At 35.0% G+C, this 16,093-nt stretch overlaps 1 protein-coding gene across 4 annotated transcripts in view; it reads right to left on the bottom strand.

The window, feature by feature from the left end:
• Positions 1–16,093, bottom strand: part of LOC132917307 (protein Shroom) — a 184,405-nt gene that overhangs the window by 43,549 nt on the left and 124,763 nt on the right. For all 4 annotated transcript variants that reach the window (XM_060977997.1, XM_060977999.1, XM_060977998.1 and 1 more), the window contains 7 exons: positions 15,255–15,476; positions 11,343–11,576; positions 10,989–11,227; positions 10,515–10,904; positions 8,866–9,214; positions 8,446–8,528; positions 5,904–6,878 (listed from right to left, as the gene is read on the bottom strand). In XM_060977997.1, the coding sequence (XP_060833980.1) occupies positions 5,904–6,878; positions 8,446–8,528; positions 8,866–9,214; positions 10,515–10,904; positions 10,989–11,227; positions 11,343–11,576; positions 15,255–15,476 (2,492 nt within the window). The remainder of the gene's footprint in view (positions 1–5,903; positions 6,879–8,445; positions 8,529–8,865; positions 9,215–10,514; positions 10,905–10,988; positions 11,228–11,342; positions 11,577–15,254; positions 15,477–16,093) is intronic.

Raw genomic sequence — 16,093 nt, 5'->3', positions numbered from 1 at the left:
GATAATAAATTGGCCCATGTGATAATGAGTTTATAGTTATTTGAAAATTTTAGTTTCTTATATTAATCTATTGATATGTGTAAAAATCTAAATCATTTAAAATATGGTTCTTTTACGTATATAAATATAATATACTTACTTAAAATTTCTTTCTAAAAATCAAATTTTAAATAAATTCATGATTAAAGGAAAAAATATTGGCGGCATGCTTTCGGCATATATATATATATAACCTACCGTACTTTAACGGCGTATAATATTATATATACCTCCTATATAATACGATATACACATTAAGTCAATATAGTCGACAACAGTGGAAGCATTATGTACCAATAAAGAGACGACGGCGCCATCGCGTGCGTATAAATAATATATTTATGTACACGCGCTGTGCGGATGGTCGCGGGCAGATCTACTTTCTATACGCGTGTATTTTTTGTGCGTGCATACACACACACACACACACACACATACACACACAAATAAATATATACACAGATAGATTATCTATGTATATATAATATTATATAGTCAATAATAATATATAATAATGCTGCGAGTGCAAATCCAGTTTCGATAGACGTTACGTGAAGTCGCGATTACTATACGACTGAGGTTGCCACGCTACCCCATCATCCCCACCCTCACCCACAGAAGCCGCCTACACCGATCACGGTTATTTGTATATTACAGTAAAACCGTAGTATCGTTCAGCGATGTTACGTGTTTGTCTTCCACTTTCCAGACAGATGATACGACCAGGAAAGTATATTATAATGCATCTATATATTTATGAAAACAAGTAATATGGAACAACCACGGTCGTATGTTCAAAATTATTCATAGCGACGATGGAAATTTAGGAGAACGCTGATGAGCATTATCAGTTTCACGTCAGTTCGACGCGGCATTTTATTATATAATATCATGGGTATAAGTATCTCTTATAGTCTTATAATATTGGCTACTATATACAGCAGACGAGATTTCGGTAAAACCTCGACGCATACAATCGTGCCGCATGTACAAAAAAACAATGACAAACGTGGGCGTGTGCCGTGCACGGCTGGGAGAAGTAATATTATCATTACTGTCGCACGGCATCTACTCTACACGACGATATTGACATTATTATATACGCATCCACCCGACGTCGTCCACACACGCGTATTTAAAACATTATACACGTTCAATACTCGCTGGTATATATACATGATACAGGCAGCCGTGAGTTGTGACACTCTCACTCGGTTCGCGTCTTCGCGACACTTTCACCCTTTTTGTTGTTGGCGTACATTATATTATATTATACACAAATACACACATATACACACGCATATGCACACGAGAACGCGTTATCCATTATACGCACAAATGATATAGGTAGGTACCTATAATAAAGTATCTGTACCTATCTTATGTATACGTTGCAATAATAATGGGTCGTCGAGCGGCGAGTCACTGCGGAGATGTAATCCTTACGCGACCGCCGAAGGATATACAAATATGTAAGTGTTAAATAGAATGAGGAGAAGAAGAAAATATAATAAACGGAAAGAATGAAAAGAAAAAAAGCAATTTACCAACTGTTAGTGCACCGCGTATCGAATATATATATATAATATTATAATACACGCGGTCGTTGTGAAATTTGATACTTGGTTCATTGTGCCTATTTAATTGAATTTGTCCGGATCGAAATTAAATACAAAAACTTGCGCACTCACACACCCGTACACGATCATGGACGTGACAATAGCACAATTTTCCACGAATACACACAGATCAAGCTGATAACAACGCGGCGCCGCCACATTATCTATTGTCACGACGACACTACAAATAATAACGTTTAAGTATAAATCCTCGACATCTGTAGTATATCCTATCGATTAAAATTAGTAAGTTATCAAAATATAAGTAGGTAAAATACGTCGTATTATTTTATCCGCGGCACTTTCCACTTTCCGTTTCTATTATTTTCTTTTAGAGTCGCTCTAGATTGATCCCTACGATATGTGCGCACGCGAGTACACACACCAAATTCGTCAGTCCAACACAGGTTTTACCTAAACCTATTTATAATAACAATAAAATCCATTATCCTACACTGTACTGCAGCAATCGTGTCTTCATTATAATGTGTAGTAGTATTATTATGGCGTATGCCGTATTGTATTCTTAGGGCCAGAGTCCAACTTATGAAGAGCTAAGGTGGCTGCAGCCCCGGACCCCGATATTATTTGGGACCCCGAGTCCCTGTTGATGATTAAATATTAAAGTGGCACTTTTAATATTAAATAATATATAAAAACTTAGCAAATTACGAGTTACCAAAATAAAGACAACAGTATGTATATGATTAAATTAAATAATAATTGTAAGAATTGAGTATCAAACTTTCTTTCAAAGATATCAATTATTGAAAAATTGCTTGCGACTAACAATTGACAAGGATAATATTCGATAAGTGACACGTGTTTTCTCAAAATTGTGTCTTAGAAGATGATGAAGGCTAATCTCACAGATTACTTTTTGTTCCATCAATTGTATTATTCTACACAAAAACCAAAGTTATCTAAAGTAGGTTATTTTTCAAATTCATCATTAGAAAAGATTCCGTCATATTATATTATATGTTTAGATTTGTTAAAAAAAATTCCTCGCCTATTACTTATAGTTTAAAATAAACACTTCTAGTGAAAAAACAATTTACATATGTCTGCAATAGTAAAGTATTTAATTGTATTATAAATTATAAATATTAAAAATAAATTATTTATACCTAGTTCAGTAATTTTGTCAACATAAACTAAAATCGTCTCTGATTGCGACATGCAGGGTTAATAAATGGTTATAATTGACACAAAATTATTTTTTTAAATTTTTATTTTTATACCATCATATTCGAATAACCATTTAGCATTGGGGCGATAATTCAGTGCCTACTATTTAGTAAGTTATATATATTTATAAAACGATATAAGTGCACTTGAAAATTTATAAAACTGAACTATAAGCGTGAAAAAACGTCATGAAAGTCTGACACTCCCGCGCCGCGTGTACAGGCTAATACAATTTAACATACGACATATGCGTCATGACCGCGGTAACCTGATACGTCGTTTTCGTTGTAAGATGCGAACGAAACACGTCTCGGACACGCGACGACTATCACTTTCTAGTTTTGACATTGAGCCTAACCCTCGCGCGTATGTCAGCTGGTGCTTTCGTTTAGCCACAGTATTCTGCTATTTTTGTTACTAATGAGGACTCACGCGTCCATCGATAGCTGCTTTTCGCATAACTAATATATTTATAATATATCGTACAATAAATATTGATATTGTGTTATGTTGGAATAATGACTCGTGTACATCGCCGTCGTCCATACATACATTCTCGTACCTATAGTGAGCTGTCGTTTGGTTATCGTATAATGTATATACGATATCGCAGGTCGACAGCCGGTACACTGGAGCACTAGTGACACGTAATTGACATTCCGCAACGTCATCACATGCACGGGGAGATATCATGCTTTTTTTCGATTATGATTTTCTTTTTTCCGTTTATAATTTTTGCTTTATTGTGACCAACTCAAACTTCTAATCTCTCTGACCGCCGTCGTCATCTTGGTTATTGCCTCATCCCTGCGATCCATAAGTTTTTATTTTTAAGATTTTACAGGCCATTTTACTTTACAGGTCTTACTAATTTTATCAGGTTCCTTCAAAGCTCTCTGCAGTTGCCTGCTTCTTCAATTGCTACTGCATTACCTACCTGCAGATTTAAATCTCCCTTTCTAACCATTGCTGTCGCTGTGTTTCAAAGGGAGTCTTTTATTTTGTTTAGTGACTAATGCTTATCTCATTATCAAATTTTACCTCGCTATAAATATCTGATACATTCAAATATCTTTAAATATTTGGTTCATTGAAAATTATTTCAATATCTGTTTTTATTCTTCTCTCGTAGTGCTCTGTTTCGATCCACGTTTTGATCTATATAACATGATACTAAATAACATCGTTTAAGATCACGACAATTTTCCAAGCTTCCAAGGGTTTTGGAAACATATTACGCATCGTATGAGATAGAAATACAATTTATTGGCTCTTGGTAATTTCCGTATAATGCGAGGTATGTACGGGTAATATTCGAGTTTAGAAAAACACATCATACACACGCATATAAGCGCGCTCGTTAATTAGTTTTTTACGTGTATACAATGCAACGATAATGATGTGCGATGGAAAACGCGTACTAGTGTATTGTATATTTACGATTTTATTATGTTAACGAACCGGAACAGCTTTCTTGTACGGTTTATTATATTATTATTGTTATCCGCGATGGCGGCAACTCTATTGCTGATCGATCGGTTTTCAACGCGACAAATGTTATATGATCATCGTCGTGGTGATGTTATCATATCCTGTTTTTGATGAAGAGACTACCGGAGTATAGTGTTTGTCGTGCTGATAGACCAATGACAATACGGCGCGGGCACGTAAAAGTAGATTTGTCGCACACACAATGTGACAAGAGCCTACATAATATACAGTACAATAAGCGCGCGCCATAATAATATCGACATTACTCGACATCTTTAAATCACAAACAACCCAATTTGAACGAAAGTATATTATTATTATGTACAAACAACACAGAGGCACAGTGGTTTAATATATTTTTTTTTCGTTTAACCTGACGCTCAAATTGTAAAGATGTTTTTAAGGTAAAACAAAACGCTATTATTATTATTATTATTATTATTACACGTTTTGTGGCCTCAAAAATGAAATCATTATTGTTGCGTTTAGATTGAGAAGAATAATACAACAACGATCAAATAATGATTAATGTGTGTTAATTTGTCATTGTTTTTACTATATACAAAGACATCGTTTATTATTATTATAGCCTATGAAATCGTTTTAATAATATTTATTATTTGTTGCGACGGTTTTTTCTTTTTTACCAACGACATCATAGTGATTACAATAATAATGTAAGTCACTTACATAACTAATAAAATCCAAAATCGATGATTAGGGCCAAGGGGAGAAAAATACTTATTTTTCCTTGGCCTAAATTACCGATCAGTGATTTTGGGTGTAGTCAAATCGGATATTTTCAGAAATAATCGGCCGGTATATAAAATAAAAATAAAAAGATCGACAATTAATTGTAATAATAATATTATTTTATTATGTTTGAATTTCACACCAAGCAACACCACACAAGTGCGCCTGACAAAAACGATATAGGCCAACTATAATGCGAGCACGCCTACCGATAACTAGTAAATTCGTATAAAATGGCGTCCCCTTAACGACGTGGCCATAAATGCTCGAGTAGTTAAGTCTCTACATAATATATATTTATTTTAATCCGTTCGCCTATATACGAAACACGATTTGACAATTGTACGTACAAACGGATTATAAAAAAAAATAACTTTAAACGAAATCCATAATCAGATGTTTTTGGTTTATTCGTTTATTATTATTTGTTCGATATCCAGCTATACTTGTTCGGTAAATAAAAATAGTAAAAAAACAATTATAATAAATAAACCTATAATCCTATTTTTTGCTTTTTACCACATATAAGTATACAACTATTGTAAAAATAATTCGGGCGTATAATACTCATTTAAATTTATGACAAATTTATAATCACCAGCCTCGCTACCACATAATCTTATAATCATATTATTATGATGTTGGTTTTGGCAAAAATTATAAATACAATATTTTTCATTAATAATGTGGGACACACGCTATAATTCATGAAGCGTTCGTTCAAGACATCAAGTAATTAGCTTGTAGAAATAATCATGATAATTTATCAAATAAATATCTAATATAGCTAAATCTTCAAAATGTACTCACTGTTGGTAGAGAGTCGGTGGACAGCTGGGTTCGAGGGACGGCGGAAATACGCCCGATGACTTGAGAGGTCCAACGACTGCAACAGTCTTGGAGGCAGAAGGAGACCTGGCAGTGGCCTTCTTGTCCACGTCCCTAGCAATTTTCAGTGGTGTACAAATTTGATGTTTGACCACGTTGCTTTGGACCGTGGTAATAGTCGCGCTGAACGCAGGCGGTTTGACGGTGGACATGACCACCTGCTGTTTGGGTACCGCAGAACCCTGGAACACGGACTTCCGGGCCGAGAACTCAGACTTACAGTAGTCCTTGTTGGGTATGGTGAGTTTGTTACGACGGACGCTCGACGAACGACCAAATTCTTTGACGCTGTTGTGCGGAAACTGTATTGGTTTATCGTCGGTTGTCGTCGCGCTTGTTAGTAATGGCGTCGGAGGCGGTTGCAGCAGTTCAATGGCAAACGATTTGACTGGAGTTTGCGGCACTGCTTTGTGGCTGTCGTATATGTAAGACAGCGATTTTGATTTTTCGCTCATTGCGTTGTGCTGGTGCTGATACTGGTGGCCGTTTAGGTGGTGATTGTTGTTGTTGAACAATCCAGCTGATACGCCGCCGCAGCTGGCATTAAAGTCTCTGCTGAGAAGCACATCTTCGACGGCGCTAAAACTGCTCTCCAATCTCTTCTCTTTGCCATTGCGTAGGAATTTATCGTTCCTCAGCGATTCAGGCTTCGGCCAGATGGCTTCCGGTGGCGGTGGCGGCAACGGTTCGTCCGACACAAACATTTGCTCGTCATCGTCAACCACCGGCGGTGGTGGCGGCAAGTCCGGACTTGGCTCTCGTTTCGCTTGGGGCGTCTGCTGCCGAGCGACCTGTTTCTTCTTAGGTGGTAGTTCGGGAACCCAATCATCGATCGATATCGATGGTCCAAGTACCATAGGCCCAAGAATTGCTGTTGAAAGCGAACCACAACTAGAACTGAACAGTGTATAAAAACAAGCGATTAGCACTAGGCATTATAAACAGATTACAGATTTAAAACATAGTTGATTTATTTTGTTTTTTAGTAATATTTCAATTTTTCAAACAACCTGCTTTTAGAAAAAATATTTATTTATTTTTATTCTTATTTATTTATATGAATATTGAATAGTGAATACAATGATGATTCATTACTTTTATTAGCTAAACCAGTTATGATTAAGTACATATAGAATTTGGCAGACAACCAGGTATATTCTATAACCAATTAAATATAACAATAAATTATCGAATTAATATTTAATTTGAAAATGATTAACATTAAAAATGCATTAAATTAATAGATTGCCATATAATATACTTATTGGTTCCTACCTAGTTTATTTGACAAATTTTGGCACCTAATTTTATTATAGGTTGATTTTTATATCTTATCGATTAAAATTTAAAAAAAACCAACAAGTAATAGCTGAGAAAATAATGAGATCCATCATCCATGCCTACATTTTATATATATATATCTACAAGTGTAACATGTTTTTTTGAATCGGTTAACCGAATGTTAACTTTAGGTAATAAACTTAAAAATTTAGATTTTTTTCATTTTCTCTCGAAATTACATTGTATGAAAAATAATTTTACCATATAGTAAAAAGCTCTATATCTTGTCAAAATTATTTTTATTATGTATTCTGATATAACTTTGATTAATTTCTATACTTTAAACCCACCGGGCGTTTAAAAATAAAATAAATAATTGAAAAGTATTATAGTTCTACAAACCCGTCAATAGACATAAAAAAAAAAAAAATTATATTTTACTAATTTATTACATACATTTATAATATTAATTAGAGTATTATTTTCAATTTTAATTAGATCAGAATTTTAAACTAAAATTTGACCATTTACCCGACTGTAAATTTATATAATGGGTAAATAATTTTAAAAAAATGTAATAATTTTTAAAAGTGGCTAGATAGACTTCAAAAAATGGTTTCATAATTTTTCTGCTTTTTTTAAGTAATTTTATTTTATATTTTGAATTTTAAATGATAATTTAATGAGCATTTATTATGGATTAAAATTAATGATAAATTTAAAACAAATTGTAACAGGAAACCTGTATAGTTGATTTTTAAAACTTATAAAATAAACAAATTAAAATAATAAATTGAGATGATAATTTTAAAACAATGATATATTTAATTCTCAGAAGTTTTTAAGACAGTAAAAATTATGTATTAATTTATTTTGTTTCAATTTTCAATAATGATTTATAATTATATATATATATACTTTAATGAATAAAAATGTTCTTAAGGGGTTTAGTATAGGCAACTAATGTCTAAGAATAATACATTTAAGGGGCAAATCATGTTTCTAAAAGCATCATGTAATTTCATATTGCATAACTGCAACAGTGCAACAACATTAGTTTTATAGAAGAATTTTTAACCATTTGATTTCAACATATCAGTAATGGTTATGTAAATTTTACAAAAAATATACAGAAAATATTAATCCGATAGTTGTAACTTGTAACTATAGTGTATTTATATACCTCCTGAGCGGATTGTTTTTATTGAGTTCCTTGGAGTTAGCGTTGCTTGCTTCTTCGACTGAACTGTCATCTTTTGAACAATCCTGAAAACATAAAGTAAAATGAAACAATCGGTTACATGGTTACATGGTTACAATAAAAAAATAAACTAAATTTTCAATGATATTATATTAAGTATTTGTTTCTTGAATTTTAAGTTGTACTTGTTATAATACAATTGTTATGTAACTATGTAAGCATTACAAATTCAAGAAATTAAGTAGAGCTTTCGAATGAATATGTTGTATTACTACTAGACTTTTGAGTAACTCATTTTAGTACATGCACGCGTTTTGAGGAGTTTACATTGCTTTAGTACTAACCCCGTGCCCAAAATTCAACCAAAGGATCATTAAAAAAAAGTGCTAGGAGATAACTCACATCATTCCAAGTGGCCGGAGTGTCGTATTCGGACGAAATAGACGAGCGCCTAGACAGCGGAGTGGGCAACCGTGGACGGCAAGGTATCGGCGGTGGTCTAGGTGGCGGTGGCGATAGCTGTGGCTCGGATCTCCAAGACGACCCGGGCTGGTGCCTTTCGTAGAAAGACAACAAGGCTCGTTTCTGTATAGCTCTCAGCGAGTGGTCCGCCACTCTGTGCTTTTTTTCCGGGTCAAAATACGTGAACTTATTGGGTGTTTGTTGTAGCTGTTGTTGCTGTTGCTGCTGCTGCTGTTGCTGCTTTTCTAATTCGTTGATACGTTCTGCTACCGTCAACGCTGGTGGAGATCTAAAAAAAAATTAAAAATGTTTAGTTAATATCAGTCTAAACAATTGTATATACTCGTATGTATGTATGTATGTATGTATGTATGTATGCACTATGTATAGTGTATACTAAATACACATAAATTTATAATATACCTAATTTAATAATAAGATACCATCATAGGTAATCATTAATAATAATAATAATAATAATACAAAAAAAGTTATAATTTGGAAACATTACATATATTATATATTTATATAGGTAGTGTATCTGATGTTTAAGCTCTGATGACAGTTATTATGATGATAGTTATGAATAAAAACAGAAATTATAATGTGTTTAAACGTATACAATGATAAAAATAATTTTATCATCTATGGTTTTTGTTGGAAATCCGAAAAAATGCGCATTTTATTATTCTTATGCATTTTGATTTTTAAAATTTGTGCAGGACAATACAGTACAAACCTATCTTGTGATTTTAAACCAAATCTTTGACGAAACGTATCGCATTTGTATTTGAAGATTAAATAACCAAAGAACAATGTGATTTTTAACGCGTTTGATATTTTGTCAAAGTGAGGTAATTAGAATAGGACGATAACAATATGCTTATAATATTATTATAATAGTACGAGAAAAGTATAACAGTTTGGAGAAAGCTTGTGTTATACAACTGTGCCATATATACTTGTATGTATGACATAGGAATAAAACGCATAATACTTTATCCCAAGTCATTTAGAATAATAAGAAAAATAAGATAAATACATTTGATAAGAAAGCGGTATTATGCATAAGCAGATGACGTCCGAGATGTGAATGGAAAAAGAAAACAGAATTTTGATATATGATAACAATAATAAAAACGTTGAACAATAAAAATATATGGGTACATCGTCAAATGGGGTGATAATGAATCGTTTACTAATTACTAGATGTTATTCCGACTTACGGCCGCGTAATTATTAATAATCAATTAACGACGTTATACATTTACGCGCAGTTATACTATATTATATTATTAATACAGAGGTTACTTACAGAAATTGTGTAATGTTTACTACAGTAGTATTATTTACGAGCGATTAACTTCGAGTTACGGATTTATAATGCAATTTTGTTTGTTTTCAACTCTACGAGTATATGGTCATGATGCATTTAAATACGATAATATTAAAACCATATTACTGATACTAAATTAGTAAAATGAGTTAAATAATTTTATGGTTTACTAGTACTAGTGGTACTTATATAACATTTTGATATTTTACAGTATAAACAAATATAATAAGCTGTGCGGTGCAGTCGTTCGTACTTTGGTGAAGTCTTTTCGTCTACGACCATTGCCGGTTGTACCGTGTACGTGCTAACAGGAAACAATTTCCGGAGATTTCTCTGGTTGCCGACCCTGTGCTCCTGGACGCTGACGCCTGACCAACCGTCGGTCACGCTCAGCACTGACTCGGAGTGGTGTCTCTGCGGCGCCGACACTTTGGCGCTGTGCGCAATGAGCTGGGTGGTCCCACGGTGCCCGCTACTGGATACGGTACTCAGGTCACTGTTGGAACCGTGCCACTTAAGTGTTTCGCTAGAAGAACCGGAGCTGGCACTCGAGTCCCTCCCTTGAGCGGTGATGGCGGCGACGGGTTTTTCCGAATCTTTACTTATGACGACCACGGCGGCAGATTCGCTGTCTCTCCTCAATCTGCAAAAATACCACAGCGGGGTTACTGACAATCCAAAAACGGGTTGTTCGCGAATTATTTTTCAATTAAATTTTATTATATACCTGTCCAGGAATGGGGTTGATGTGGAATCGGTGCTGGAAACGTAACTATGGTACCCTTCGCTCTGCGCGTACGAGGTCTGGTGCTGATGCGAAGGCGCCGTTTTCTCGGTCAAGCTGATCTGAGACGTGGATTTTTCCTCGTAAATCCGGGTGTAATGCTCCAGCTCCTCCTTGGTTAAATGGCTGGACAACGCGCTGTCGCTACCGTCGAAACAGCTTGAATACTCGTCTGTTTCTCGCTGTGGAATTGGATAAAACATGATTTTCAAAAACAACCAATACCAACAATAACGATACACGTAAAAGGTCTATACTCTATATTATATATTAGTATACAATAAATAGGTCACTTACGTGCGGCGAGTCGTCGTAAGCTCTAGAATACTTTTCGAGTTGCGCTTGTGTAAGCTGAGATTTCGGGTCCACCGAATCCAATGCTATCGATGATAATGGCACACAAAAGTGTTTCTCAGCGGGTTGCTGCAGTCTTTCCACGTAACCGCCACCGCCGTTTTTGGTTCTCATCGACCGTACCCGGTCTAGCAGTTCGGGTTTGCCCTTTTCGCAACGCTCCATCACGGTCTTCAACTGCGAAAAACGGTCCATGTCAAAAGTGTTGCATAAAAAAATATTATTACGTGTCACACGTAATGTATTATGTGAATATTATGAATAAGATAGGTCATGACCGTGACAATAATAATCGTCCTAAAAATACACTATTATTATATTGATTAGATGAATTTATATTAAAATACATAATATTAATCGATCGCCCGTGGTATGAGTTGAGTGGTGTTTCCCCGTCGTGTATATATATTTGTATACGAACAATAGCTCGGGGTCAAAAACTTCGGCGGCATCTAAGTCTGGCCAACAACGCATTATAATATATTGTAAGCCCTAATACTCAAACCGGTTTCGTTAAACAAACATTTATCTGCGCACCGCCACCACCGTTGAACACACCGAAAGTGTTTCGCTCGTTATTCGCATCCGACACGCCTGGTTCTCTGCGGTGTGCAAGGCTCGGCCGTTCAACGACAAATCGATTCGCGGACACACCGGACACGGTTCGTCAACACGAATAGTGCACCGAAATTCTTGCGGGAAAACAGCCGTTCAACATCGACGACCACGCTGTTTACATTATTTTCTATAGATAACGAGTGTGTGTAATATAGGGTGACCATATTTAACTTATGTATAAAAACATAACAAACGATTTGGTCAAACTCTAAAAAAAACATCGTAAAATTGTAATGATTTTAATTTGTTGAGATAATGTTTACCTGTTATACAAAGTAAGGGGGCACCTACTTGTTGTGGGTATTATATACATTGTACCTATTGCAATATACTAATATAACCTATACTATACAATACATAATATTTCATGAATTCATGATTATCTCTGACAACTATACGTCGTTATCACTCGACACCCGGATACATATAAACTGTTTTTTTATAACAATTATTATTAACATTAGATTCAATATCTCAATATTCTTAAAGTAATAAGAAATATAGTGTTTTGTATTTTTTTTTACGTTTGCAAGGTTATCTTATACTATTACAAGAAAGTGTAATTGTAATAGTATAGATCTAACGGGATTAAAGCGAAATTATCTACTAAAAATGGGACCAAAAGCGTCAAGATTTTTAGGGTATGAAAACATGATACTCAAAAAAGTAACAATCTCATTTTAAACAAGACGTATGGAACTTTTAACCTTTATGTCATTTAATTTACGGTTAGCAGTCGGCAGATTTTAATGACGTCGATTCAAAGTCGGAAAATCGCGTCCAGCTACATACGCGTGCGTAATAATATATAAGAAATTATATAAACCACGTCCGAGGGGCTTGCAGGATTATTCAGCAACGGACAAATTCTTAACTCAAGGTCTGTGTAACAAATATTGAGCGTCAGACAGAAAAATAATAAGAGAGTTCTTCTCTTGGTGATTATGAATTTCTGAAACTAGGGGCAGCGGCAGCACACGTAGATGAAATGCAAGATCAGATTTATTTATTGCATTGGTGCAGTGTACAACGAATAATATGCACGATATAATATTATAGTGCGAAGCAGTGAGTCGGTTATTGGCAGATGGAAGAGTATACGCACGCGCCTATTTGGCTGTTGTACGGATATGATATAACAAACGAGGACAAATACGAACACACGACGTAAAGCACTCTACATTAACGGCCAGTCAGTGTATGTCGCAAATCCCGTTGAATTAATAACTATTGGCTATTACAAAGACTACAACTATACTCATACACACACCCACTATCACTATAGCTAAACAACGACTGCTGGCTACAGAGTACAGATCGAGTGCACCGACTTCGGCGGAATCACAAAAATGCATCGCGCATACCGTGTTCTTTGCCCGGCGCGCATTTATCGTCATCAACATCATCATCAATATCATTAGCGCATGTATTTCCGAGAACGTTTTATCGAGAGTATACGTACATAGTATATAAATTTATCGCACGGAAATCGCGGGGTATAGACGGTTTTAAATTAATTTTTTTACAAACAAAACTACATTATTTGTCATTCTCCACTTCCATTGCAGCGGAAAATCAAATTGATATTACAAATGTCCCATATCATCGCCGACACGAAGGTGTAACCCCGGGAGGTCTATTATTATAATGCCGACAATCTCGTGAAACAACATTGATTTTAACAACGACAGCACTATTTATAATAATCGACACAATAATCGGATTCGGTTGTCGGATCGAGAGCGCGCGCGCGACGACCACGAAATCGCCAATAATGTTATGTTAACGGCGATAAATTGTAAGATCATAATATTATATTATAATAAGGCGTGTGTCGTACTGGCGGAGCGTGAAGCGTCCGACGATTTGATCCAAAGTCAGTGACCCGTCTCAAGACGGGCGCGGCGGCGGCTGCGTCGTTGTTGTCAAGTCCAACACTATATTATTATATGGCCAATAATACCGTCGCGATACATTTCATAGTATATACTATATACAATATCTTAAATACAACGGCAACTTCACCATTAGTTATTAATAATTAGTAGTAGTACATTGTACATTTAAAGATGTAACATGATTTGTAAATTGTAAATTCAGATTTATGAAGAAATTAAATTAAATTCATAATATCTTGACGGTTAGATCCTGATGCTTGACTAATTTTATTTAAAGATGTGGTATTGATTGCAGTAGGTAAATTTCGAATTTTTTACTTTCCGTGAAAATGATAAAAAAAAAGGCAGACTTAAGATTACTTAAAACAATCTCCTCAATGTTATCTTTTCTTGTATAGATAGTTTTTATCCCTACGTACTCAAATCTAAATAACGAAATAATTCTAATATAATTAATAATTATTAATTAATAACATAATCGCATTAATCTTAATATTAAATTCAACTAGATGAATAAGCAATATAAATCTTTGTCAAAGACTTCGATCTTTGCAAAAAAAACTTCGATTACACTACATTCGCCTAACTAACACAAAGTTATTTTTTTACAAAAGAAAAACCTCCAATATGTGATAGACGTACCACATCCATGCCCTGACGATTAATTATAATATTAAGAACTCGTGTTGAAATTATTATTAATTATTCGTGAACCGTGTGCAGTTGAGATCGATTTTGTATGTGTACACAATAATTATAATAATGATATTATCATAACAACATCTCACCGAGTGTAATATGCATATTATGTATCGCCTTACATTTTCGCGGGGAAATTTTGAATTAATAACGAATTTACAACGAATTTGGCAGCGATACGGCAAGATTATCAGGTTATTTGTATTTTTATATTTCGTCAATATACTCTTCCTCTGCTGGTTTGTATTTTCTACATAATTTTCCATATACTTTCGCCGAACCATGAGCGCATATATAACTAATATATAGCTAATATAAGACCTGGGCAGTGTCGGCGCTTTAGGAACGTACACAATATATTATCGCGTATAAAAACCAACATATGATACATATATATATTTATAATAATATATATAATATGAGGTCGTTGTATATTGTATTATATTCAAAGTATATAGGAAAGATCGATGTCGATAAATAATGACGAGATGATTTCCCGCGTACAAGTCCTATTCCCCCACCCCTTTTCACAGCAGCGTAGGCGGTGGTGACATGCACGTGATAATAATAAATAATATTCTGTGGGTTAGGTAAATATTATTACTATAACAGATTGTATTTTATATGCACGAGTGTTTACTTGTTGCGTGTAAAGCCCGTTGGACAGTCTTTTGGGATACGGCCGGACGATGGGCGGCGGTTGTTCTTTTGGGTAACTATTACTGCTGCTGACCGTCTGCTCTTCCGCCCAGGACTTTCTGGACGCGGTGACGGACATTCCATTGCTTTTGACGGTCGTCGCCGCGGCGGTGATGGCCGGACAGGAAGGAAATTTTTCGTGTCCACAAACCGCGTCCTTGACCTATAAAAAACGGTTCGTTTGTATAGGAACACTCACATGCTTATCATAAATATAATATACACACACTAAGATAATTATATATTATAATATTATATAACGTCGTAGGCAATAATAGTGGCGACCCAAAAACAATAACAAAATATCGAGTCTTAATATGCAAGTCGGCGATACAATTTGAATTGACCTTGTCGTCGAAAATAAATAATATAATATAACGCGCGCATATTATTACTATTGTACTTAAATTAACCAATCGGCCGTGTTTTCGAGACAATAATCGGAGAACTCATTGTTTCTGTCGGTTGTCCGTGCGACAGCGTACGCACTCTGCGCGGTAGTTGGTATAGATATAATACAATAAAGAATTACGTACGCCGTGGAGTATGTTGTTTGACGAACGAAAGACGGAAAAAATTCCCTCGGATATGCGGCGGCGACTATGATTCTTCCGACTACATCGACCTCAAATTCGTCCTTGACGGAGATTTTTTTTATCCGAGTACGACTACTATTGTATAAGCCGAACACCCACGGACGGAATTTTTTCATATTTTTTATACGCACACACGACGTGCATACATCAATCGATATAATAATATAACTGGTTCGTTATCACA

Source organism: Rhopalosiphum padi, chromosome 1 (assembly GCF_020882245.1).
Source record: "Rhopalosiphum padi isolate XX-2018 chromosome 1, ASM2088224v1, whole genome shotgun sequence".
Lineage (NCBI taxonomy): Eukaryota > Metazoa > Arthropoda > Insecta > Hemiptera > Aphididae > Rhopalosiphum > Rhopalosiphum padi.
The sequence above is the reverse complement of the archived record's forward strand: the minus strand, read 5'-3'. Positions and strand labels throughout refer to the sequence as shown.